Below are 25,695 nucleotides of genomic sequence, written 5' to 3' on the forward strand. Positions count from 1 at the left end.
GTTGCTGCACTCGGCTGGCATTCGCATTGCTCCCAGTCGCAAATCGACAGCTGGATAAGACACACGAAAAAACGGGAAGATTATTTACGAGTGAAACACAAACAACGAATCAATTAATAAAGTGAAACATTTGGCAACAATTCATCTACGAGAAAGATATTTTTAATTTAAAAAATTCTTCAAAAGAAAATAGTCTCGCCATTGTCTATGTGTGCGTGCGGGCGTGAAAATCATTAATCATATAATTAAAGAAATATTTTCGATTAGGCGTCTCATTAATGAAGACATTAAATCCATAAGCAACAGCAGCAGAAACATCAACCCCAATGATTTTCATCGGCAAACCAACGACTCCAATGCGGCTGTGCATTAATCCATTTATAGGTCAAACACCCCCTTTAAACTTTCTGAATTGAAACTTGCACTTCGGCTGCGGCGTTATGTGTGTGTTGTATTCACTGTACTTCCGGCAACGGAAATAGTCATAGTGGGTGCAGGTTACAAGTATCATAATAAAAATTAATTGAAATATGCTCAAACACTTTAATTAATAATTAATAAAATTCTCCATAATCAGCCTATCTTAATTACGTAATTTTCAATATTTGTAGCCATATTTAGTGTGAAAATATCAAACGAATATACAATCAAAACGATCAAAACAAATATATGAATAACTATGAATATTGCTTATACATAAGCAACAAATAATAAATTGAAGAACTTGCTGAAAAATACGAGCGATTCATCACGATCGAGAAGCAAAACTAAAAACAATCCAAACATATAAACAAACGTTGAGTTCTCATTGATTGTCGAATTATTAATTTTGCTTTTTATTTAGTTTAAGTTTTTATTTTGCGTTTGATTTCGAAAATTTCCGTCTTGTTCCCGGTGGCAAAGTCAACGTGAACCAAAAAATCATACGCTGGAAGTGCTACGGCAACAAACGCGCTCGATTGCCTCACTCAAGAGAAAATCCCAACTCAAGGTAACTAAAGGGATGGGACAAACACCTGCAGGCAATAGGGCCTGAATAGGAGCAGGGGTATGCACGAGGAAATGGACACTTCAGTTTAAGCTTTGCATAGACAAAAAGTGATTTAAATCAAAATTATAATTCCGTTTTCCCTTTATATAATTCAGGTTCGCCTCTGCAAGGGGCTGTACAATTTTTACAGTTAGCCAGACAAGTATTTAGGTTTCCTAAAAACATTTTTAAGAATAACGATATTAAATATGTTATAATATATTATAATTGAATTATTGAAAATAACTGATTGCACAAAATGCTTGTTGAAGAAAGGAATGAGAATTGTAGTTTCTTGTTAACAGATCTTAAGTCTTTTCATATATGAAATATCGAAGATCTCTGAGAAACCCACCTGCTCATGGGGTTAGTTTCAAAACTCTATATCATATTTAATGATTCAAATTATGTATATGGAAAAGAAGAGCGGAATTATTAAAAAAAAAACAAAATAAATAAAGTGATAATCTGCAAGTGTCTAAAGAGGATCACAACACTACCTTCCAAAAGTCCTTTACTTAGCAAAAGGAATAAAAAAAATTAAGAATTAGAACATTTTTCGAAACAGAAATTTGTAAGTCTATTCAAATCCAAAATACTGAATCGAAATCTTGAAAGTTATTAAGTCCAATGCTGTACCAATGAAAACATCCAATCAGTTTTCATATTACACGCACATATATATATTTATATATGTATACTGATGGATGTATACGTGTGCGGCATGCAGATGTGTGTGTGTGTGTGTAAATAACAAAACAAACAAACAAACAACAAAAGGGGTAGTTTGTGGGGAGAAGGGTGCGGAGGGTGTTGCGGTCATCCTGACTGAGTGCAGTGCCCTGAATTAAAACACGCTCAAGGACAACGACAACAGCTGCAAAAATGCAAATGGCAGCAGCAACAACAATTGCAACAACCTGCTGCAAAGTTGTTATTAATTGCTGGCCCACGTTGCGCATACTTAATTTGACCAACACTTTTTGCATGTGTGCCATAAAGTTCTCAGATGAATGTATTTGTGTGTTAGCTGAATGTGGTTGCCTGCCAGACAGGCTATGCAGTTTAAACTGCACGCCGAACAACTTGGCCAAATTCTTGTTGCCTTGGCAGCCACTGTACAACAACAACAACAACAACTGCTATTACTACTACATAGTAATAAACCACCCTCAAGCTCGGCACTCACGCACTCTTGTCCCACATTTCTTGCCAAAACAGAACAAAACAAAGCCAAAATAGAACAGAATATAACAGCATAGAACAGCATAGAACAGAATAGGACAGAAAAGAAGCTCAGGTTTCGCCTCTCATTGCAACTGGCATTGTAGATTCAAGTTTTGCAACATTTGTGCGGGGTTTCTGACTTGTCCTTCGCATTTGCCTTTATTTCTGAGGATGGCGAGAGTTCCAAGTAGCTGCTGTCAAGGACGCATGTATGCCTCAGTCGTTGCCGGCATCGACACAAGGACACATTTGGGGGGTGGCCATGCGTACCACTCCTGCCACATCTGCCACTGCCATCTGGCATCGGGCATCTAATAAGCCGGATGTGGCCAACCTTCGCTGGTGGCGAACCTGAACCTGAAGCTGTACAGAAATTTACTCCACAATTTACACACTCAGCGTGTGTGTGTGTGTGTGTGTGTAATTTTTCTCTTAACTGTTTGACAGACGGAATAAATACCTCCTACGCCAAAAAGTGTATTAATTTGTTTATTTAATTGGGATACAAAGATACAAAGAGTCAGAAGTAAAATAAACAAAAGTTGGGCAAATCTCGGAACTTGTGGAATAAGATAAGTTTACCACAGTTAAGGGGATTTCCAGAGATCTATTAGTAGTTGGATTTAATATAGTTTCCATAGCTATACAACAGTTAAGAGATATCTTAATCAAGCATAAAGTAAACTGCTCAAGACTGCATTGAATTGTTTTGAGTACCATTAAAAACCCAAGCTTCAGCTTTGCATACCATAAAAGTATTTATTCTTAGAAGGCTTTCAAGCTTTATGTAAAATGATAAAAATGTTTTTTAACTTGCCTTTAGTCGTCGTTGAATGTTAATCAACTAACAACACTAATATTTGTATTTGTTATGCTTTTTTGTCTTTTAATAGTTGTCGAAATGGAGCGATGCGAAGACAGGCGAGGAGGGAGAAGGTAAGTGAGACACAAACAAGCTGACAAAACTCAACCAGAAAACTGCCAAAAATGATTGAATTACTCTCAGCCACTCGATGTTTGAGTTAAGTGATATCATTTTACACTTGTGTTAATTATTATTTGCTCCAGTTAATAGACATGGTCAACTATCAACTGCTTAAGCTGTTAAGACTAATGCGAACCCACTTTAAATATTTTTAATAATTTAAAACTAACACAAAGCCAGCGAAAGATATATTTAAATGAAATAAAAGTCATCGATAAACAATCTTTGTTGATTTTTGATAACTAGGAAACTGGAATTCGCCAGCAGGATTCGGGTCAAAATCAGATAGCGTTTTTTGCTCGAGTGTTTTGTGCATATCTGGATCGTTTTCAGGTCAATCAGTAGTATTTCAATGGTTTGTGATTACTAAGTCAGTCGCAAAGGTGGCTCACTTTTCTTTCATATGTGTGTGTGTATGTGTGTGTGTGTGTGTCTGTGTGTGTGTTTGCGTGTGTGCGTGTGTATCGTGCACAAAATGGCGGCGACACCAAAGTCGTTGTCCATTTTGTTACTGTTTTATGGCGTTGCATGTCCCGACCTACGACAACCAGAATGCATTGTGCCTAGGTTATGTCCTGCGCAGTCTCACTTTCTCCAACTCACACACACACACACACACACACACACACACACACACACACACACACACACACACACACAGACACAGACACAAATTCGTCTGTCTGTGTGAAATCAATGAAGGTTCAACGCTCGCTGCACTAGAAACATGCAAGCGAAATGGAGACCAACTTGCTCATCCTACAATCACCCGAATAATACTCGGACCGAGTCTCATCGAATCGCAGACACCCTTTTTATGCTTATAAATAAAGTACACATTTTCAGCTAGCGTAATTTTCAATTACAATATTTGTATAGCCATCAAAAGAAGTTGCTGATACATTCTTTAGGGGCTACAAACTAAATAGGTGTGAGGGTGTAAGGGTGTAAGGGTGTAAGGGTGTAAGGGTGTGTGAGATTTGTGAAGGTCGTATGTATGTGCATTGATATGGTATGCCCAAAAGTGTTTATCGCGGCATGAATACTACGCTACTTCAGTTTGTAGTTGCAATAACATAAATACTCTTTTGCCTTTCTTCTCTTCGACAAGGACTAAACAAACTGAATTGGAATTTTCACGAGGGTTGCCTTTTGTGGCACATTCTCACATACATACATATTTCAACTTCTTTGGGTATTGACTGTGGGAATGCATTTTTAATGCAACCAATGTCATTGCATATCAAATGTGAGAAATAGTCAACTCATCGGTTACTCATAGTCACTTATATGCAAGCACTCTCAACAACACCAGGCTGGGCAAGTCTGTGCAGCTTTCAACAGCAGTTGTGTCTGTGTGTGTATGACACATATATATATTTATATATATATATATATATATATATATGATATATAGACACACATATACACACAGCAAGCAACTATTGACCCAGATTTGCCAACGAGACACGCAAACACTGCGCCCTTCTTTGGCCCATAACCCAAAAGCAACGCTTGCTGCTTTTATATGTTTATGTTTATATGTCTATATGTCTATATGTATGTGTTTACATTTACATTTACGTTTGAAAATTATAATTTAATTTGATGCTGCTGCTGCTACTGCTGCTGATATGATTATAATGCCTTGCCGCTTGCTGCTCTGACATTTGTGATTGCGATTAGCAGAGAGCACTCTCTGAAATCAATGCAAATAAAGGCGAGCGGTGCTTTGATTTCGCACAAGGACACAGTTGCCAACTCCGACCTTGGAATTGTGCAAACACGCCACTGGATTAGACAGATGTGGCAGGAGGATAAATTAATTATGCGCCCTGACTGGGTTTGTGTCTGTCTCTGTCTCTCTGTCTGTCTGCCCCTCTGTCTGTCTGTCTGTTTTGAAAATGTGCAATTGAAATTGGCATTGATTAACTTTGTTAAGCGAGTTGAGTTGACTGTAATTAAATTCGCTGTTAAAGTATTCTATAATCTAAGAGATTTTGTCGGGAAACGAGGCGGAGACAGAAGGGCCCCCAACAGGACCAGAACCGTATTGTGGCATAGGAAGACACACTAAACGACTGCAACTTAGAAACGAGGAGAGACAGAGACGGCAACAGAGCTGGTCACAGGCAGTAGGACTCCGACCAGCCAGATGTCATCTAGGTGGTTATAATCTTGGACAAGTTATAACCATGGGAAAGATCAACCTTAGGATACTTACAAGTCTATTGACAGGACACTGTAGACTAAGAAGTTACCTAACTCAACTAGGTATATATATTAGCGATCTGTGCGGGTTTTGTGAAAGAGAGGAGGAATCTTCGATGCACATCCTAGCAGAGTGTGTCACCTTAGCTAGAAGAAGACGCAGCATCCTGCATGTGGTACATGTTTTGAATTGTAGAGACATAGAAGACCTCAACCCAACAAAGATCCTCACATTGGTGCGGGAGCTGGTGCTGATGGAAGAGCTATAGGCTCACAAGGGGGCACAATAGATCAAATAGGTCGCGGTGCAATTTCCTCCCAATAATAATAATAAGAGATTTTGTGCATTTTAATTTGGCAACTGGGAAGTACTCAGAGTATTTATTATGTAACATAAATAATGAAAATAAAAAAATTGTTGAATACAACTCCCAAATTGTGTGCACTTTTAGATGGTTGGGCAGCTGTGACAAGTTATTACTTTAAAATATTTATAAATGTGTATGAATAAATAGTATTAGTACTGGCAATTGATCCTTTGATACACAAAACCCAGGCTAGCTCTTTTCTCAGTTGGTTGCTAAGCAGCTAAGTCAAAGCAAAACTGCAATAAATTGAAATTTTGTGTTTGTGTTTTTTCCAACTATTTTTGCAGACGAAGGAAAAAAGCTGCACTTTATTAGTCCGGCGCGTCGGAAATCTGTTTTAGCACCCATATTAAATAAGATTAAAAATGGTATGGATGCTGCAGATATTGGGGACAAGAAGCTGGGCAGTGAGAGCAGCGGCAGTGGCCACATAGCCGTCCAAATTGAACCCGCCAGGCGTGTCAAGGTGCGTTTCCCCCAGTGTTGACAGAATAGCATTGATCAACTTGAATCGTTTCCATGTAGCGCCATAGCATACACGGCATGATGGAGGAGGAGAACACCATAAGACCGCATCAGGAGATACGTCAGCTGACGCTGGAGGAGAAGAAGTTTCTGCTCGCTGTGGAGAGGGGGGATATGGCGGGCACACGCCGGATGCTGCAGAAGGCGCAGGACACCGACTACATAAATGTGAACTGTGTGGATCCATTGGGTCGGACCGCCCTGCTCATGGCCATCGATAATGAGAACTTGGAAATGGTTGAGCTGCTCATCAACTACAATGTGGACACAAAGGATGCACTCCTGCACTCCATCTCCGAGGAGTTTGTCGAAGCCGTTGAGGTGCTGCTGGATCACGAGAATGTCACCTTTCAGATTGAGGGCAATCATGTATGTGGCATGTTCGCTTCTTATATAAATAATCATTGGTTATACTTTGACTTAGAGCTGGGAGTCCGCTTCGGAGGAGACCTCAACGTTTACGCCGGACATAACGCCGCTGATATTGGCTGCACATCGGGACAACTATGAGATAATTAAGATCCTTTTGGACCGTGGCGCTGTCCTGCCCATGCCACACGATGTGCGCTGCGGCTGTGACGAGTGCGTCCAGTCCCGGCAGGAGGACTCGCTGCGGCATTCGCGGTCTCGCATCAATGCGTATCGCGCCCTCGCCAGTCCCAGCCTTATAGCGCTCTCCTCCAAGGATCCCATTCTCACTGCCTTTGAGTTGTCGTGGGAGCTGCGACGCCTCAGCTTTCTGGAGCATGAATTCAAGGTGCGTTCCCCAAGCAGATGGAAATGTTGTCCAGCTTCTGATTAATCTTGTGATTACAGAATGAGTATCAGGAGTTGCGCAAACAGTGCCAGGACTTTGCAACCGCTCTGCTGGATCACACACGCACCTCGCACGAGCTGGAGATCTTGCTGAACCACGATCCCACTGGGCCCGTCTATGAGCACGGCGAACGAATGCATCTCAATCGCCTAAAGTTGGCCATCAAACTGCGCCAAAAGAAGGTTGTGTTAACTGGTCCAAAGTATCTTTGTTATTATTACGAAACTAATTTGACTGCTTTGCTTTTAGTTTGTGGCCCATTCGAATGTGCAGCAGTTGCTGGCCAGCATTTGGTATGAGGGTTTGCCGGGATTCAGGCGAAAGAATATGGCATTGCAGGCAGTGGACATTATCCGGATTGGCATCATGTTTCCCATATTCTCGCTGGCCTATATACTGGCGCCCTATTCGGCCATTGGGCAGACAATGCGGAAGCCCTTCATCAAGTTCATCTGCCACAGCGCCTCGTATTTCACATTTCTGTTCCTGCTGATGCTCGCCTCACAGCGCATCGAGTCCTTCATTGGCAGCTGGCTGTGGACCGATTCGAGCAGCATGCTCAACCAGGTGGAGGAGGAGCTGCAGCTGCCCACCAAGCGTGGCGCCAAGCCAACGTTCATCGAGTGGCTAATCCTGGCCTGGGTCAGCGGCCTCATCTGGAGCGAGGTGAAGCAGCTGTGGGATGTGGGTCTGCAGGAGTATCTGAATGATATGTGGAATGTCATCGATTTCGTGACCAACTCACTGTATGTGGCCACAGTGGCTCTTCGTGTGGTTTCCTTCTTTCAGGTGCTGTACTCCACAACTTTATTCAAAATACACACAAATTATTGTTGTTGCTTTCGCCAAATAGGTGAAAAAAGAGATGATCTTCAATTCGCAGGCGACAGATTTGCCGCGAGAGCGTTGGGACACATGGGATCCAATGCTCATCTCGGAGGGCCTTTTTAGTGCGGCAAACATTTTCAGTAGCCTCAAGCTGGTGTACATCTTCTCGGTGAACCCACACTTGGGGCCACTGCAGGTGTCCTTGTCGCGCATGGTCATGGACATTATGAAGTTCTTCTTCCTCTACGTGTTGGTCCTCTTCGCCTTCGGCAGCGGTCTCAACCAGCTCCTCTGGTGCGTACCAATCACAGCTATTCATTTTGTATTTATTCCTGTTCATTTTGAAGCGCATCTTATTTGATTGAGCCTGCTAAATACAACTAAAGCATTCTTTGTACACCTGCCAGGACTATTTAAATGTTTAATTATTTTTATTTGATCTATTACACCTGCCTGGAGATGTAATTCTTTTAGATCTTTCTTAAAAGGTTTGCTTTTTATTTGACTTCTTACATCTGCCAGGACTATGACCCTGAAAGTTTAGGCTTTTTATATATTTTTATCTATTTAAAATATTGTCTTTTAAAGTCAGTTGTATAAAAAATTTAAAAGTTAATTAATGAAACTATTAAATAGGTGCAGAAACTTGTAGTTTATTTAATTGTTTTATTGTTTAAATGTTTTCGGAGCTGCGAAGTCGTTTTACGAATCTTGCATTAAGTTTTGAGTCTCTTTTCCATATTGATTATTTTTTGAAGGTTTTATTGTTAATGTTTATCTTTAATTACCATGTCTTAATGTGAAGTTCCATAATTGCTTTTCGTGTATATTTAATGCCGTTCAGGTACTATTCTGATCTGGAGAAAAAGCGCTGTCCCGAAGTATCCCCAAGTGTCCTGCTGAACATGAATGGCACAAACGATCCGAATGCCTGCATTGTCTGGCGTCGTTTCTCGAAGTGAGTGGAATAATGTCAATTAATATTCGAATATGAATTTAATAATCGAAAGTACTTGCAGTCTGTTTGAGACCACACAGACCTTGTTCTGGGCTGTCTTTGGGCTGATTGATCTCGACAGCTTCGAGCTGGATGGCATTAAAATCTTTACACGCTTTTGGGGCATGCTGATGTTTGGCACCTACTCCGTAATCAATATAGTTGTGCTACTCAATCTCTTGATTGCCATGATGAATCACTCGTATCAACTTATCTCGGTGAGTCCACACACAAACATCGTCTAAATGCGTCCGGACTCACGGACATGGTCCATTGCAGGAACGTGCCGATGTTGAGTGGAAATTCGCCCGTTCCAAGCTGTGGATTAGTTACTTTGAGGAGGGCGGCACCTGCCCGCCCCCATTCAATATAATACCGACGCCCAAGTCCATTTGGTATGCCTTCAAGTGGATGCGGCAGGTGTTTTGTAGCGGCTCCTCGGCAGCCCGACGTGAACATCTCAAGACAATCCGGGTGAGTAAACTGAACTGTGTAAAGGAAAGAACTATGAAAGCTATTACAAAATAAGTGATTCAAGTATATTCAAGTATCTCACTTGATTTTGTTGTACTCTTTAGGAATTTTAAGACTCTTCGAAGTGAATTTTAGCTTAAAGTAATACTTATTCCTCTGATACCAACAGCGCAAGGCACAGCAGGCCAGTGATCGGGACTTTAAGTATCAGCAGATTATGCGGAATCTGGTGCGTCGCTATGTGACCGTTGAGCAGCGGAAGGCGGAGTCTCAGGGCGTCACCGAGGACGATGTGAATGAGATCAAACAGGACATTTCCGCATTCCGCTGCGAGCTGGTGGAAATACTGAAAAACAGCGGCATGGACACGAATGTGACAGCGGGTCAAGGTGGAGGTAATACGACCTGTGACCCTTCAGCCGGTCTATCTAATGCCAAATTTAATATCATTTTGCAGGTGGCGGCGGTAAAAAGAATCGACAGAAAGAGCGTCGCCTAATGAAAGGTTTCAATATTGCACCGCCGGGATCAACGGGTTCGCTGGCGCCCGTGGCCGAGTTCTCCACATCGCTGGACAACTACGATAATCAAAATGAGATTCTCAGCTCAACGCTATCCACACTCTTTGCGCCCAATTTCATGCACAGGCGCCAGAACACAACGGCCGGCTCCATTGGCGGCATGGAGTCGCCAACATCGCCAACGCAGGCAACAACAGCAGCGGCAGCAACGCCTGCGGCATCGGCGACAACGGCAGTGCCAGGCAGTGCCACCAAGTACAATAAGACCACACTGAAGTATAACAAACGCATCGCTGGACACAAGAAACGTTGGGGTATGTCCAAAATCAATGTAATTCCCTCGCCAGAGCAAAGTAATCTTGCCTGCCGCTGCCTTAGGCACACTGATTGAGGCCGCCAAGGTGGGCAACATGAGCAAAATGCTGGGACGCTCCAAGTCCGAGGACTCCGTGTGCAATTCCTCGCAGAACTCAACGCCTGTGCATGGCCAGGTGAGGGTGAAATATGCACAGTGCTCACCACAGCATGCATATACAGCCCAGCATGGCGGGGATCCACCAAATGCTGCCTCGCTTCCACATCCTGCAGCCTTGAATGGTGCCAGCAACATGGGCCACGCCCATGTGGGCGTTGGCACACACTTTTTTCACACGACGACGGGTTTGTATAGCAATCTGCTCGAGTGTAAACAAAAATTTGTACTTTAATTTGTGGCAGGTTTAACGGCAATTGCGGCGCTGAAACGGAAGCGCAAAAAATTCTCATCGAGTAAAAACATTTGCCCCGTCTCCGAATCCATTGCGGCTGCGAATGTGGCAAATGCTGCCAATGTGGCCAATGTTGCCGATCTGCTGACTGACAAGGTGTGTGCTCTTTGCCCCAAACTCAGATGTGTGGCAAGATGAAAGTAACTTTTTTGTTGTTTTTCTTTTTCTCAAACAGACGCTGAAACGCGTTTCCAGCTATCCGGCAGCGAACGCCGAGGGCGGTGTGCCACACAAAGATCCTGCCCAGCTGGTGAGACCACGACGGCATGAGCAAACCCAGAGCCAGCACGACTCTGTGGAGGCATCAACGGAGTTCACGTTGTCCATCGATCCATCCAACACGTCCGTCAATTCGCGCGAGCCGCTGATCAGCAGCAGTTGCATCTCCGCGTTGACGGCCAATGACTGAATATTATTATTTAATTGGTATCAGGTTGCAGGGATCGGGGATGACATAATCATAGTATCTTAGTAGCTGTAGCTGTAGCTGTCTACTGCACACGCATTGCATTCGAATCGAACAAATCAAACAACGATATACGAACATTTACATAAGGACGCAATGCAGTCGCCATATTGATTGCACAGGACCTTAGACAGATAGAAACTGGGACAGGTTTGGCTTTGGGTTCAGTCAGTTCAACTGCCATAAGACATAATATCCATATATCCACATATCCACATATCATGTGTCTGTATTTAGATGAATGCTTTCACAGAGATGCCGTCGAATTTGAATCGTATTTAAATCGCTAACCAACACCAAAAATATAACTATCCCATATCGATATTGAAAGTTGCCTTAGCATGAGAAATATTTTTTGTATGAACTACAGTTAAAAAAAAAAAACACATGCATATTTATACATATATATATATATGTATATATAAATTCATACGTTTGTATACACAAGTTTTTTGGATGATCATTGAGTAACTAAAAGTCAACTTGTACTTAGGGTAGCGCTGTGTGATCTTAATTTCAGAATGGATTTGAACACGATAATATTTTCAAGTTCCATACGTAAGCTGTGTACTTAAAATAATAGAAAAGAGAAGCAAATCAAACAAATTTTATACACCGATTTTAAACAACACAAACAAACAATAAACGAATTGCAAAACTCTTAATGATTTTAGCGACTATATAGAAAATACTTTCATATATAATATATATATATATATATGTGTACTAGATAAAATACGATTACTAACTTCATTTTTAGAAGAGTTTTAAGTTAAACGAAAAAAGAAAAAGAAGAGTCAAACGGAATGTTAACTTATATTTAGTTAAATCCATATTGGTTGCAACAACTTAGACTTAAGCATAACGAAACTTATTGTGACCCACAGCAGCACATTAGCTAAATACATAACTAAACCAAAGAGTTATACAATAAACAATAGACACCAAATGTAGGTACTTCAAGTGTTATATACATGAATTTATAATCTACATATCAAAAGATACAATAACGTCCGGACTATAAACCTATCATTCTATCACAACTTATCACAACTATACACATTGTCCGAGTCGATCCGTATATAGTTGACTATATCTATTGGAATAACGAATAACGACGAACATCGAACAGATCCAAACTATATATTTGCACTACAGTTATTTTTTACAGTGTCAGTGTTAGTCTTTCACAGACAGACAGATATCGTCTGGATTGATTTGATTTAAATATCAAATAGGGATGAATAAACTAGTAACTAAACTAAACAAAACAAAACAAAGAAATGTTATTTGCACGGAAAATAAACGTAATTTAAATACAAAAAAAAACCCAAAACGAGTTTCAGTTGTTTTCGATTAATAAATTAAGCTGATCTTTGGCCTAAAGTTGCAGGCTTATCAAATAAAATAAAATAAACGAGACGCTTTCAGTATTTGTAAATCGCATTTATTTTAAATATATATATGTATATATATAATTTGCAAATAATTGTTATAAATATACATATACATATATATATATATATACATATACACATATATATATATATACATACATATATATATATATATTTATGTTGCAATGTATTACATATGGTATGTATGTATAATAAACAAATAATTCGACAAATAGTACAATATTTTTGCTAATATAAACGTTTATATATTGTAACCATTTACCGTTGTAAACATACATGTTTTTCTGTTTTTTGTTTTCTGTTTTGTTTTTTGTTTGTTTTTTTTTTTTTTGTTTTCTGTTTTTTTTTTTTTAATTTCATATGAAACTATGGAAAGAAACGATTACATTAATTTATTTAATTAGAAAAATAATAATAATTGGAATAAATCACTTTGCGTTGCATTAGGCTATAAATTTCAAATATTTTTTATTATATGTATGTATATACTAAATAATTGGTTTTTCTTTTCTTTTCCTTTCGTTTTTTTTTTGTTTTTGTGTGTGTAAAAAATATATTTATTTATATGTATAAATGTATGTATATATATTTGTTTGTTTTTGTTTTTTTCGATTTGTGTGGTGTATATTGTGTATTTATTTATATATATATATATATATATAAATGAGAGCTTTGCCTAGCAGAGGGTTGTCGCTATATATCCATATATATAGCACGGGATCGAAATTTTGGGCAACAACGACATAATTTTACATAATTCATGTAAGCTCTGGAATAATTGTATCGTGAATGCTATATAAGACTCCACTTATTTAGTTGGCACCTAAATGGGTGCCCCATCATCATCATCATCATCATCATCATCATCATCGTTGTGTTTGTTTTTGTTGTTGTAATGTTTATCATAATAAATTGTGTAATTAAATTGTGTAATAATTCATATGAAGAGTTGAGAGAATGAAGGAAGCGTCTGTGTGTGTGTGTGTGTCTGTGTGTGTCTGTGTGTGTGTGTGTGTGTTATAAACTGTCTGTGAAATAAACAAAGGTTCCATTCCATAAACATTTCGGGATGTAAATGGTGCTCGCATCCAGAGATTGGCCATTGAGAACAGTTGTACAGTTTTACAGATATTCAATATAATCATATTTGCATAGTTACACATTTATGTCCACATATCTGTATATATATATATATATATATATATAGATATATATATATATGGTAGTTATCAGTAGTATACTATGAATAGAACATAGTCTAATAAATTCATATTTTTCGTTAATCATTTTGCATATATGTAACTCGTTTCACTTTAGCTATATAGATACATGTATGGCATTGCACACATCTATATATATATATATATACATATAGGGAATATATATATATATATATTTATATATATGTGCGCACATGCAACAACAATGCGGTAAACCGTTTAAAAAGCATTTTTGAAGAATTTTAAGTAGTCCTTTTGGGGTTAAGTTACAGATACAGTTTTCATTTTGTTTTCATTAAATTTATGTACATTGAGAAGTTTCTTTCTTTTTTTTGTTGCACAAAATGCTATAGCACATATGGAGATTTGAGTGTCTGTCTGTGTGTGTGTGTGTGTCTGTTGTGTGTGTTTAATTGTGATTTTAAATATGTAGTTAGTAACAACAATACCATTACAAACACTTTTGTATGCATTTCCCAACTATCAATATATATATATATATATATGTATATGTATATATGTATATATGTATATATGTGTGTATGTATGTTTCAATAATATATATATATATATATAAATTGTGTATCGACAAAAGTTCATAAAGAATGTTTTCATTGTGTACATTTAATACAATTGTTGACGCTGTTATTGTTAAGAAGTTGGTTTCTGCATTTTCTTTTCTTTTTTGTTGATTTTTGTTAATGTTTTAGGAGTGATTAATTAGATTACAATTGATTTGATTTCTTTTTGAATATACATAGATTTTTATAGTGTTAATTACAACTAGGCAATCGTAATCGTTTTTTGTTTTTGTTTTAATTTTTGATTTTTTGTTTTGTTTTTGTGACACCCAAAAAATTGTGATCAATCAGTGTTTTTTTTGCCATTGGCCATTGGCTTAGCCACAGAGCATGTGCACCAGCATGGCAACCAGGAAGGTGACAAACACAAATGAAACCACAAAGAAGACGGCCTTCTGCTGATCCGTCAGCCGCTTCCTGTTGCAATACAGCGCCGTCAGCTTGGCGACAATCCTTCGGACAATGTTGCCGTGCGGCATGTTGCTGCTGCAGTTGCCATTGCTGCCGCTGCTCATGATGCTGTTGCTGCTGTTGCTTGTGCCGGGCAGAATGCCGGCGCCGGCAGCGGCCGAGGGATGCCTGTAGTGGGCATGATGCATGTGGTGTGAATGATGCAAGTGCTGGTGATGCATATGATTGCCACGCAACAGCAGCGTCGAGGACGCTGGCAGGGTGGCCAGACTGGAGGCGCTCGCTGCTGCTTCAGCGGCACACCCCGGATGCTGATGATGGTGATGGTGGTGATGATGATGATGCCTCGGATCTGCGCAAGACTTGAAGCTGCTCGCCGACAACTCATGCTGCAGCCGACTAATTGCCTGGGCATCGGCGCCGACACCGCTGCTGCCGCTAATCGCAGAGGCGCTAACCGAACGCAGATGCAATCCACTGGCGCTGGAGCCGTTGCTCGAGGACAGTTTGCGGCTGGAGCGCTGTGTGGCATGTGTCGGCGCCGCACTCGCACCGTGCAACAGATGCTGGCGCACAGCAACCGCCGAACTGACATCCAAATTACTGGGCACCTGGTAGCGCAACGCCACCGAAGATTGGCCATGGAACAGATCGCCGGCGGCGGTGACACGCACGGGACACACACGAAACTGGTAGCAGGTGCCCGCCGCCAGATTATCAATGGTGAACTTGGTCTCTGTGCCCCGATACAGCTGGCGATAATCCTGATTGCTCAGCGCAACCGGAGCAGCAGCAGCAGCAGCAGCATTGTTGGAGGAGCCGCTGCTGCTGCGACCCTTGGGTGAGTTCGAGGCATCCGCATCCGAGGCGACAACGGCATATTGCAGCTCGTACTCGACGCGATCCTGGAAGCTATTCTTCGAGTGCTGCCACTCGAGGGTCAGCTGCATCGCCGGCTGATTGGCCCGATCCAGCACACAGACGCCGCTCTCGTGCATCACCCGCGGCGCCTTAATGTTTGCCGGCAGCGTGGCGCTCGTCTCGAATATGTACTCCTCGGAGTATTCGCCATCGCCGGCACGATCCGTGTGCGCATAGATGCGGAATGTGTAGCTGCTGCGCTCCTGCAGCTTGTGTATCTTGCACATGCAATTGGTGCCGGAGTAGACGGCCTGGAATTGCTTCGCCCGTGCCACATACATCTCCACGTGGTACTTGGTGCCGGGCACTGGTCCTCCGCTATTGCCGCTGTTGCCGCCAGTTGTGCCGTTTGGCGCCGTTTTGCCAGTCTCGCCCCACTTGAGCTTGATGTAGTTGTGCCCCGATCCGCTGCACTCCAGTCGTGGCGGTGCTGGCGGCGATGGTTGTGTCGTCAGCTTGGCATAGGCACTGAACGGACCAGAGCCCATCGCATTCACCGCCTGCACGCGAAACTTGTAGCTCGTCTCGGGCGTCAGGCCGAGCACCGTGTAACGGGTGCATGCATCCGGTGTGGCAATCGTCCGCTCACCGTACTCAATGTTGTAGCTGCAGATGGGCGAGCCATGCGCCGCTGGCTGTGTCCAGTTGAGCGTTACCACCTGGTGGGTGAACTCGTAGCCCTGCATCTGTGGTGCGCCCGGCACCGCCGATGGCGTCGACACGCACACCACATCTGTGGGTGGGCCGGTGCCGGCTGCATTGCTGGCGAGGACGCGCAGATAGTAGCGCGTATATGGCGTCAGATTGCGCAGCTCCACGTTGGTCTGGCTGCCCTGGTAGCAGCCATGGAATTGAGTGCCCAACGGCTCCACGGGCGGCTCGTCCAGCGGCTGGCTGGCGTTCTGCAGCGTGTACCCCGTCACTGGGCTGCCATTGAGCAGCATTGGTGGCTGCCAATTGATGCTCAGATGGGTGGCGGACTTGACGAGCGCCTGGAGCGCTTCGGCTGCGCCGGGTGGTGCAGCGGCCGCTGTGAAGCGCAACCACTGCGACCAGCTGCCGGCGCCGATGCGATTGATGGCACGCGCTTGCACCTCGTAGATGCCGCCGGGTTGCAGCTGCTGTGCCACAAAGCAATCCTGTTGGCCCCGATAGACGCTTTGCGTTGCCAATGGCAGCGTCTGTTCCGAGATTTCCAGATGACGCAGTTGCGCCTCAAATTCGAGCACCGGCGCACCACCATTGTATTCCGGCTGGCTGAGCCTCAGCCGCACCGCATAAGGCGTTGGCGGCGCATCGCATTGAGGCGCTGGCGGTGCACCGGGCGGCACTGCCTCCGTGGTCACATGGCCAATGTCCGAGAAGGCGCTCTCACCGGCCGAGCCCTCGCAGCACGCACGCAACTGATAAGTGACGCCCGGCTGGAGGCGATCACACATTGCCTCCGTCTCGCTGCCAGAGTAGATCCGCTCGAAGCTGGCACCCATGCTCAGCTCGAGATGGTAGCGCAACGCATCGCAGCCACCGTTGTCCGACGGTGGCTCCCAGCGCGCCTTGAAGTGTGTGCCGTGTATCTTGCCCTTGACATGCGGCTTCCCGGGTCGCCCGGGACGCTCGGCAACGGTGCTGTAGCTGACCTCCGGGGACCAGGGCGAGACGCCGGCATCGTTCTCGGCACGCAGACGGAATTGATAGCTGGTGGCGCGTCGCAGCTGCTGGCACTCGTAGTGGGTGTCGCCGCCCTTGTAGCTGTTCAGGTAACCATGTCCGGTGTCCGCATCCTGCAGCTGCAGCAGAAAGTCACCGTCTTGCGGCCGCCGTTCCCAGACCAAACGCAACGAGCTGGCGCCGCACGCCTGCAGCTGTGGCGCCATGGGCACTGTGGGTGGATTGCCAGCGGTGCTGTAGCTGCTCACCTGCGAGTAGACGGACTGGCCAACCTCATTGACGGCGGCCAGCCGAAAGCTGTAGACGGTCGTCGACTGCAGCTTGTTGAGCACATAGTGCTTGGCCTTGATCTTGGCCAGCTCGACAAATTGCAGCGCATTGCCACGGCCCACATCGTACTCGAGCAGATAGTGCTGAATGGGAGCACCATTCGAGGCAGGCGCCGTCCAGCGCAAATTGATGGAGCTCTTGGTGCGCGACACCAGCTTCGGCGGCAGAGGCTGATCCGGTTCGCAGGCGGGCGTCTTGAACTCGGTGGGTTCACTGACGCTGCCCTGGAGCTGCTGATAGTGCACCTGCAGCCGCACCAGATAGTCCTGGCCCGGCTGCAGATCCTGCACAATGCACTCGTACGCCTCGCCCAGGTAGAGACTCTTGTATTTGCACTGTTTCCCTGTATCGCTGAGCAGCACCTGGTAGCGCAGATCTTGGACCAGCAACTCATCCGACATGGCTGGTGGTACCCAGATGATCTTCGCAGTGCGAGAGCTCACATCGATCACATCGGGCTTGTCGATGGCGGAGATTTGGTCCACTATCAGTGCCTGGTAGTCCTCGTCATCCTCGGCGGCCAGACTGGATGTATCTTCGCCATCCTCCGAGGTGCCCACCGAGCTGCCGGTGCGCTGTGTTGTGGCAGCCACCTGCTGCACTTGTTGTTGGCCAGTTGTTGTGCTAGGAACGTTGACGGTTTGGCGAACGTGTTGCTGCTGCTGCTGTTGCTGTTGCTGCTGATGTTGTTGTTGTTGGTGGGGCGGCAGACGGCGTCCATGGTTGTGCATGTGATTGTTGTTGTTGTGTTGGTGCTGTTGCATTGGAATGTTGTTGTTGCTGTTGTTGTTGTTGCTGTTGAAGTGACCATTGAGGTCACTGCGACGCGGTGAAGGCGAATGCGTGGGCGTGGACATGCTCGAGTCTAAAATCGAATAGATTATTGAATGGATGTGGTATATATATATATATATGTATACATGTCTTGGACTCTACTCACTCTGCTCGCGTTGCTTTTCCAGTTTGCGCAGCAGTTTTGTATGCTGGCGCTGGCTGCGCTCATCCCGATAGTTGGGCGGCGACGGCGAGTGCGGGGAATGTAGATGCGACGAAGGTGCTCCACCAACGCCTGACGTCGCCGTCGACTGTTGCTGCTGCTGTTGGACGCCGGGCTGCTGCTGCTGCTGTGGTGGCTGCGGCTGCGGTGGCATATGATAGTGAGGTGGTCCATTGCCAGCCGGCCCAGGACCGGGTGAGTAGCTGGGCAGCGGCGTATAAAAATGCGATGTGCCATTGCTGCTTATCTGCGCAAACGGGAAAAGTGGTTTAATTAATTTTGTTGGCCAACCAGTAAATAGTTTGGTTAAATAAATACACATATTCTTGTTGTCGACGTGGTTGTCGACGGCTTCGTCTTCGTTTCATTCTTCGTTGCCTGCATTGCGCTCTGAGAAACAACTGTGCCAACAAAATTACCACGTCAACGACTATAGCAACTATAAATAAACCAACGCCAATTGTGCGAGCTGATAAACAATTGCGGAAAACGGCACCTTATCGCCAGCTGGGCTTGTATACAAATATTTCAAATTTTGGTAATTGGTTTCAAGTACTGCTGCTTGATAATGACTGTTTTGTAAATATATTGTTATTCTACTGGTAAATACAGGCATTTGTTCTGTTCTGTTCTGTTCCGGCAATGTTAACACGCTGTTATGCTCAAATGACTATGCTAAGCATTCGAGAATAGAATACAGTGGAATGAAAATGTCAAAATAGTTATTTATATTGTATTTGTATTTATTCAGCGCGATTGTTAATTACTATTTTTGGTATATGCATTAGATTGTTTTATTGCTTTGTTTCAATTCTGTCAATAATTTCATTTATTTTCCCTTAATCATCGTGGTGCATCAAATTATCGATATAAATTCATCGCTGCAAATACGTATCAGCAGTTCGCAAAAATGGCCACACTTTTCTATGTTACGCGCGCGATTCAAATATGCTTGCAGGAACTAATGAAACTTAACGATTCGCGGATATTTTGAGCGCTGCGCTTGCATTTAAGCCAAAGCCAAAGATTCATTTGTGCGATAAGCTTGGAAAAATTGCTCAATTACATGACAAAAATGGATTTGGTGCCAAATATGACGCCGTTATTTTCAAAAGGTATATTTAAAATAAATGCACTAGCATTATGTAAATAGCGGTTCTGCGTGCCAAGTGATTGTGCTCCTGCAACCAAGTTGCCAAACTATTTGGCTTTGGAGACGGCGGCTGTGGCAGCAGCTTTCAAAATGCATCAGCTACCATTTTGGCAACTTACTCGTAAGCAAATTGACATAAATAAGACGTTCAAAACTAATGCGCGTTAGTTTAGTTGAGGTTTTTCTGATGACTCTGACTATATATAAATTAGAACACAATCGTTTTATAACGAGATTTTGACATAATTAGAAACGGAAACGGTCATTTACTTCAACTACATTTTGTGGCTGCTACTGTCATGTAAATTTACTTAAGAACACTGATATGAAAACAAACAAACAGTTAAAGAGTCGAGCGTAACCAGCTGCATAATACTCTGTTTTAAGTGAAAATTACTTCCTGAATATGAGGTTAATTAAAAAGTTATTTGTCATTTGCGAAACTTTTAAGGTCATCAGAAATACACATTCAAGTTATCACAGCTTTGGCTACTTTTATTTCGCTTTAAATATTTATAATGCCTGCTTGCCATTTAGTGATAAATGTTTAACTAAAAGCAGAAACCAACTGCACAAATTATAGAGAGGCATACCAAGCTTATCATAAATTTGTATGTCCGCTTGTATTGCAGTTGAGAATTGTTTTGCATTTTTGCATTTGTAGTTAGTTAAGTTATTGTAGCCATTATTGCTTTGACAACACGACACCACAAATTAACAGCTGGACGGGTAAATCCCACTGGCTGCTTCTGGGAAATCATCTTCGTAGTTCTCCGCTGGATCCGGTTTGTTTGATGGGAATGTTAGGTAAACAATTTGTTTTGTTTTTTGTATTTTTTTCAAGTGGTGCAAGTGGTGGGGAGACTTCTCCAATCAAATGAAGTATATTATTAATTGCAAAGACAAGTTTGCTTATGAATATTGCGAATGCTTGATAACTGAATAGCTAGTTTCCGATCGATAAATATCGATAAGATGTGAGAGAAGCTGAGAATCTAGTTTAGCATAGCTAAGATAAACTTTTATCGATAAGATGTGAGAGAAGCTGAGAATCTAATATAGCCCAGCTACGAGTGTCTCCTAGTTTTATTTATTTTTATTTTATTTAAGCTATTATTCCTATATTTATTGCTATTGATAATTGAGACTCAATTATAATTATATAGGTTGATAAGTCACAGAGGTTGTTAGATTGCCTTGGAAAAGAGGCAGCGTGTTGCCTCCTTATCAGCATTTTAATAACAAACTTTGAATGAGCTGTGAATACCCCTAGGGAAAATCACAGCGCTCCACTGCGAATAAATAGCAAAAATGTCAAACCGAAATACAAACGGGGCAGCTAAATTATATAACAACAACCCGTTCCTAATCAAAATAAAATATACAATCGACTATTTTTGCTGATAATGATTGCGATTGTACAAATAATTGTCTTAATATTTAAATCATATTCATAAAACTGGAAATTGTGGCGTTACTTACAAATGGCGTTGCATGCAGATGACCCTGTCCGGGGTGCAACTGCTGGTACTGCTGCGGGGGCAGCACTACGTGGGTCAGTGTTCCATTCTCATGAACGTACGGTGGCACCTGTACCGGTACGGGCACCGTCATCGTCGGTGGCGGTCGATTGTGGGAAACCATTTGAACTGCCGCTGGACCTGCAATTAGTCAATTCGTGAAGCGTTTTGCTTTAGTACACAATGAAATTATGAATAGATACCTTAAAATAAGCAACTAAATTTGAGTAACACAAATTAGCGAAGTTAAAACTTAATCCTTATGAATGGTGTTATTGTCAAATAAAATATTTCAAGTAATTTGACGCCGAAATGTCAAAACAGATCTTTTATGTGGCCAGCAACATTTTAAGGTAATGAGAAAGATGTCAACACAAGTTACGTTGGCTTAAACACATCAAATATGACTTGAGCAGTCGCTCCATACCATTTTCCATTTGCAGTTATGTAATCTAAGAGATTGACATGGCAACTTCAATTAGACCGTTAATACCAAACAGAAATAAATAAACCATAAATGCCTCCTTCTACCTGTTGCATTTAATACAACAGCTTTATTATTATAGCGTACTCTTCTACCCTTTTTTATGGCTACGGTTACGGAGTAAAACAAAAACTTGAGTGCGGAGATGATTTGATGCTTGGTCGACGCAAAATCATCAAAAGCACCAAAAGCCCTGTGGCGACAACTCGGCGACGCGTCAACAACGATAACTTCTCAGTTTTATGTCAATACGGTTTTATACATGCACAGCTATATATATATATATATATATATATATTATATATTAAGTATATATATATATATGTATATATGTACCCTTGTGTGTGAAGCAGTCAAACAATGTATGCCAGCCGCTGAAGTCATGCGACATTTATGGAAATATGAAAAAATATATTGAAGTCACCTTCCGGCATAGAGATTTTATGCCCGATTTTTAAGCTGCATATTTATGAAATCAAAATAGGATCGAGTGTTGCTGCTACCTCATATAAAAAAATGCACATCTCTCCCCATAAAGGGATACGGTCTGTATTCTGTATTCAAGTAGAAAGCAGGTCGCATCGATGGCAAGCCAAATAATGAGCAACATTCGCTGCTGGACAGGACACAAAAGGATGCGTAGCTAGGCGATAAAGTACCCCATATATATGTATACAGTTTCTTGAGCTAGCTGCTGGTGCTGCCTTCACACAATTGTGTGTTCACCTTGTTATAAATATACGAAAGCCAAAGGGCCTTCCCAAGTTGCAGTCGTAATGCATTTGAAGATAACAACCAACCCTCGGCAATGTTGTTGGCAACAGTGTTAGTGTTTAATGCAAGACAGGGCTAAGTCTCCATTTTCAGTCGAGGCGAATGCAAGCAATATAAATATTCGTAATGCCGGTTCGTGACCTAATCAGCCGTGAAAAGCAGCCCAGGCTCTGGCTACAATTCCATTGCATTGCGCCACAGACTCGACTCGCTGCGACTTAGGTGTAAAAATGTCGGTTTAGTGCGTTGACGCATAACGTTGTAAAGTAGAATTGCTGATAGTTGATAACAACAACAGCGGAAAATGCAATCCATTTCACAATATAAAGCGAAACAGGGGTTGTCTGACTGCGTCTGGTCTGGTCTGGTCTGGACGGGTGTAACTTACAACCATGCACCACCACAGAATGAGGAGGCCACGAGACTTTGGAGCCAGTATCGCCTACGGCGAATTGCCAAGTGTTAAAAGGCAGCAATTAGTTGAGCGTTGAGCGTTGTGTGTGTGGAGTGGCTGAGTTTTCAGGATTGGGGATTGGGGATTGGGGATTGGTAGACTTAAGGTGGAATGGTTGTGGTGTGGTCGGTCTGGTTGGTGGAGCTTAACATTTGACCAGCAGACAGTGAAATGCCTGGAGGGCGAACGCGTCGGAGTGTCGTCTGTCTGCAGTCTGCTGCAGTCTGCACTTAAACTCAAACTTAATTAATGCTAAACAGCTTAGGGCAGCGCACAAACAACTTACACTCAAAAAACATTCATATGTACATTCGATTGAAGCATATTTACAACAGATAATAGAAAAATTGGATTGAATTAAGCAATCGGACAATTGCAAGCAAATTGGATTCAAACGTGTTCTACAATCGGTTTATAACCAGTCTATAACCCTTTATTCCTCTTCTACTTTCTCATTACTTAAATTATTTATTATTTAATTGGGTTCGCTAACAATATTTAGATTTGGCATTCTTATGTTCAGTTTAATAGCAATGCTATTCTCTTGTCCAGTTAGAGTCATTTTCATTTCCTCTGCCAGATTTCGCATATTAATTTAATGGTCAAGTATAAACTAGCTATAAGATCATAAATATAGCGAAACACTCAAAAGTGTATATAAAAAATATATATATTATATTTAATCAGTCTTTCAGTGAGGTCAAAGCATAGTTTAAAGTGCTATTAAAAGCGAAGGTGCTATTAATTTGTAGCACTTTTACTTTAGATATTTATTTACTGTGATTGTTCTGTTGTTTGATTGAATGATTATTTTTAACCTTAGATATATATGTTTTTTTTTCGCTAGATATTTATTTAATAAAATGCTGTGTTCGCTATTAAAGCCTTGTGGCTTCAACTGTTGGACTGATTATTTTTGCCTGTAAAATGAGCTTTTTATTTAGTTAAGCAAGAGGCATGTAATTAATTTTGTGGCAATTTCAAGAGAGACTCGAGACCTGAGTTTGGTGAACGTGGCAGCAGCCTTGACTGACTGACTGACTGCTCGCCATTTTGATTGTGATTTCAAGCCAAGAGTCTTTAAATTTGCAATTCTTGCGCTGCTTGAATATCTAATTTTATGAATGCCGCTAAAAAACAATAGCGAACTTTTGCACCCTTGTTTTTTTTTTTGTATTTTTTTGTTGCCATCGCAATGCTCATAAATTGCTCAGCAAAAGCGTTGTGCGGCGTTGGTGGGTTGGTAACACAATTAGTTGGCAGCACGGCGACTAGAATAAAAACAAATCTGGAGAGAATAAAAAAAAATGCTAGCAAAGTTTGCTAAGCAAAGCAGTTGAAATAACAACAATAAAGACAACACACTCGCAAATAATTCGCTGATGGCAAACAGCAAATAATTTATTTGCTCAAATTTTTGGCGACTTAAATACAAAAGCACAAACAAAAAAAGCAACTAAAACAAATACGAGTCGAAAAACACGTGTTTGATGGTGACGCTGCGCAATTTGGGCAGGAAGATTTATAAGGCCGCAGCGCCAGTTTCGACACAGTTAAGGATACTTCAAGGACAAAAGGCAAGGCAAAAAACCGTTCAAATCCAGGCGAAAAGAAGAACGCACAACACACACAACACAACACACAAAACAAGCAAAACAAGCTACAACAACTGAAGGAGCAGACGCGACTAGATATGAAAGTTGGCTAACAACGACAACAAGAGATAAAAAACAATAACAATAGCAAACAAAAAAACAAAAAAAAAACAATAACAATAACACAAACTTAAAGGTGAAGAATCGATTCTTGTGTTTTGCGAATTGATTTCTGTGCCACACAACAACAAATATGCCTCAACTGTATCTGCTTGTTATCTGCTGTAACTATGAAGTTTATTACTTAAAGCGTGTGTCTGCATCTGTGTGTGTGTGTATCTGTGTATCTGTGTGTGTGGCAAGTGGGAAACGTTTTGTTCAACTTCAATTATAACAATTGAGAAAGTTTGCAACGTTTCAGATTAATTTACTCGCTCAAGGCACACGTTTCGAAGTTTGCGGCATTCAGCTCAGCTCAGTTCAGTTCAGTTCAGTTTTTTAGACTCGCAACTTTTTGCATAAGCCAAAATGAGAAGAAAAAACAAAAACAAAAATAAAGCAAAGGAAGTACTTTGCAATGGGTAATAGAAAATGCATTGGCTGGTGGCATGTTGCCTGCAACCAAGCAGAAAATGACCCAAATAATTTTAATACATTTTTGCTTCTTTTTTTTTTTTTTTTGATGCTGCTGCGTTTAACTGGTAATTGGTAACTGGTAACTGGTAGCTGGTAACGGGTAAACGGGCAGCGGCTAAACGGCCAACTGGCTGGCTAATAATGCAACAAACGGCATTTTGCAAAATATTCTATTCATAATGGATACATTTCGCCAGTTGACTGATTCTGCCAGACTGGCGAACATTTGTCGCACGCAAAACGCAACTCAAATTTATTTACAGAGTATCTATCCGTTTGTCATCCTCTCACTTTCTAGTAAAAATATTTAATTGCTG

At 42.0% G+C, this 25,695-nt stretch overlaps 2 protein-coding genes across 6 annotated transcripts in view; one reads left to right on the plus strand and one right to left on the minus strand.

Annotated features, from left to right (window-relative positions):
* Positions 1-884: 884 nt before the first annotated feature.
* On the plus strand, positions 885-11,597 carry LOC6570234 (transient receptor potential-gamma protein). Of its 3 annotated transcripts, XM_043214656.1 has the most exons (16): positions 885-991; positions 3,151-3,193; positions 6,109-6,287; positions 6,347-6,715; positions 6,771-7,103; positions 7,163-7,345; positions 7,413-7,952; positions 8,017-8,285; positions 8,836-8,949; positions 9,011-9,206; positions 9,268-9,462; positions 9,632-9,857; positions 9,920-10,297; positions 10,362-10,643; positions 10,701-10,846; positions 10,926-11,597. In XM_043214656.1, the coding sequence occupies exons 3-16, from the start codon at positions 6,192-6,194 to the stop codon at positions 11,157-11,159; spliced, it is 3,561 nt and encodes a 1,186-aa protein (XP_043070591.1). In that variant the 5' UTR covers positions 885-991; positions 3,151-3,193; positions 6,109-6,191; the 3' UTR covers positions 11,160-11,597. The 3 variants fall into 3 exon arrangements, with proteins under 3 accessions (XP_043070591.1, XP_043070593.1, XP_043070590.1); XM_043214658.1 differs by lacking the exon at positions 3,151-3,193 and having other exon boundaries at positions 940-991; XM_043214655.1 differs by lacking the exons at positions 885-991; positions 3,151-3,193 and having other exon boundaries at positions 6,143-6,287; positions 9,632-9,851.
* A 2,793-nt stretch (positions 11,598-14,390) lies between these two features.
* Positions 14,391-25,695, minus strand: part of LOC6570233 (fibronectin type-III domain-containing protein 3A) — a 36,945-nt gene continuing 25,640 nt past the window's right edge. The window contains exons 3-6 of one of the 3 annotated variants that reach the window (XM_032741910.2): positions 21,398-21,576; positions 18,706-19,009; positions 18,050-18,630; positions 14,391-18,010 (exon numbers count right to left, since the gene is read on the minus strand). In XM_032741910.2, the coding sequence (XP_032597801.1) occupies positions 14,753-18,010; positions 18,050-18,630; positions 18,706-19,009; positions 21,398-21,576 (4,322 nt within the window). In that variant the 3' untranslated portion in view covers positions 14,391-14,752. Of the gene's footprint in view, positions 18,631-18,705; positions 19,010-19,080; positions 19,267-21,397; positions 21,577-25,695 lie in introns of those variants that run through there. The other 2 variants (XM_001996419.3, XM_032741911.2) reach the window with 2 other exon arrangements.

This window comes from Drosophila grimshawi, unplaced genomic scaffold, assembly GCF_018153295.1.
Source record: "Drosophila grimshawi isolate 15287-2541.00 unplaced genomic scaffold, ASM1815329v1 contig_1377, whole genome shotgun sequence".
In the NCBI taxonomy this organism is placed as follows: Eukaryota; Metazoa; Arthropoda; class Insecta; order Diptera; family Drosophilidae; genus Drosophila; species Drosophila grimshawi.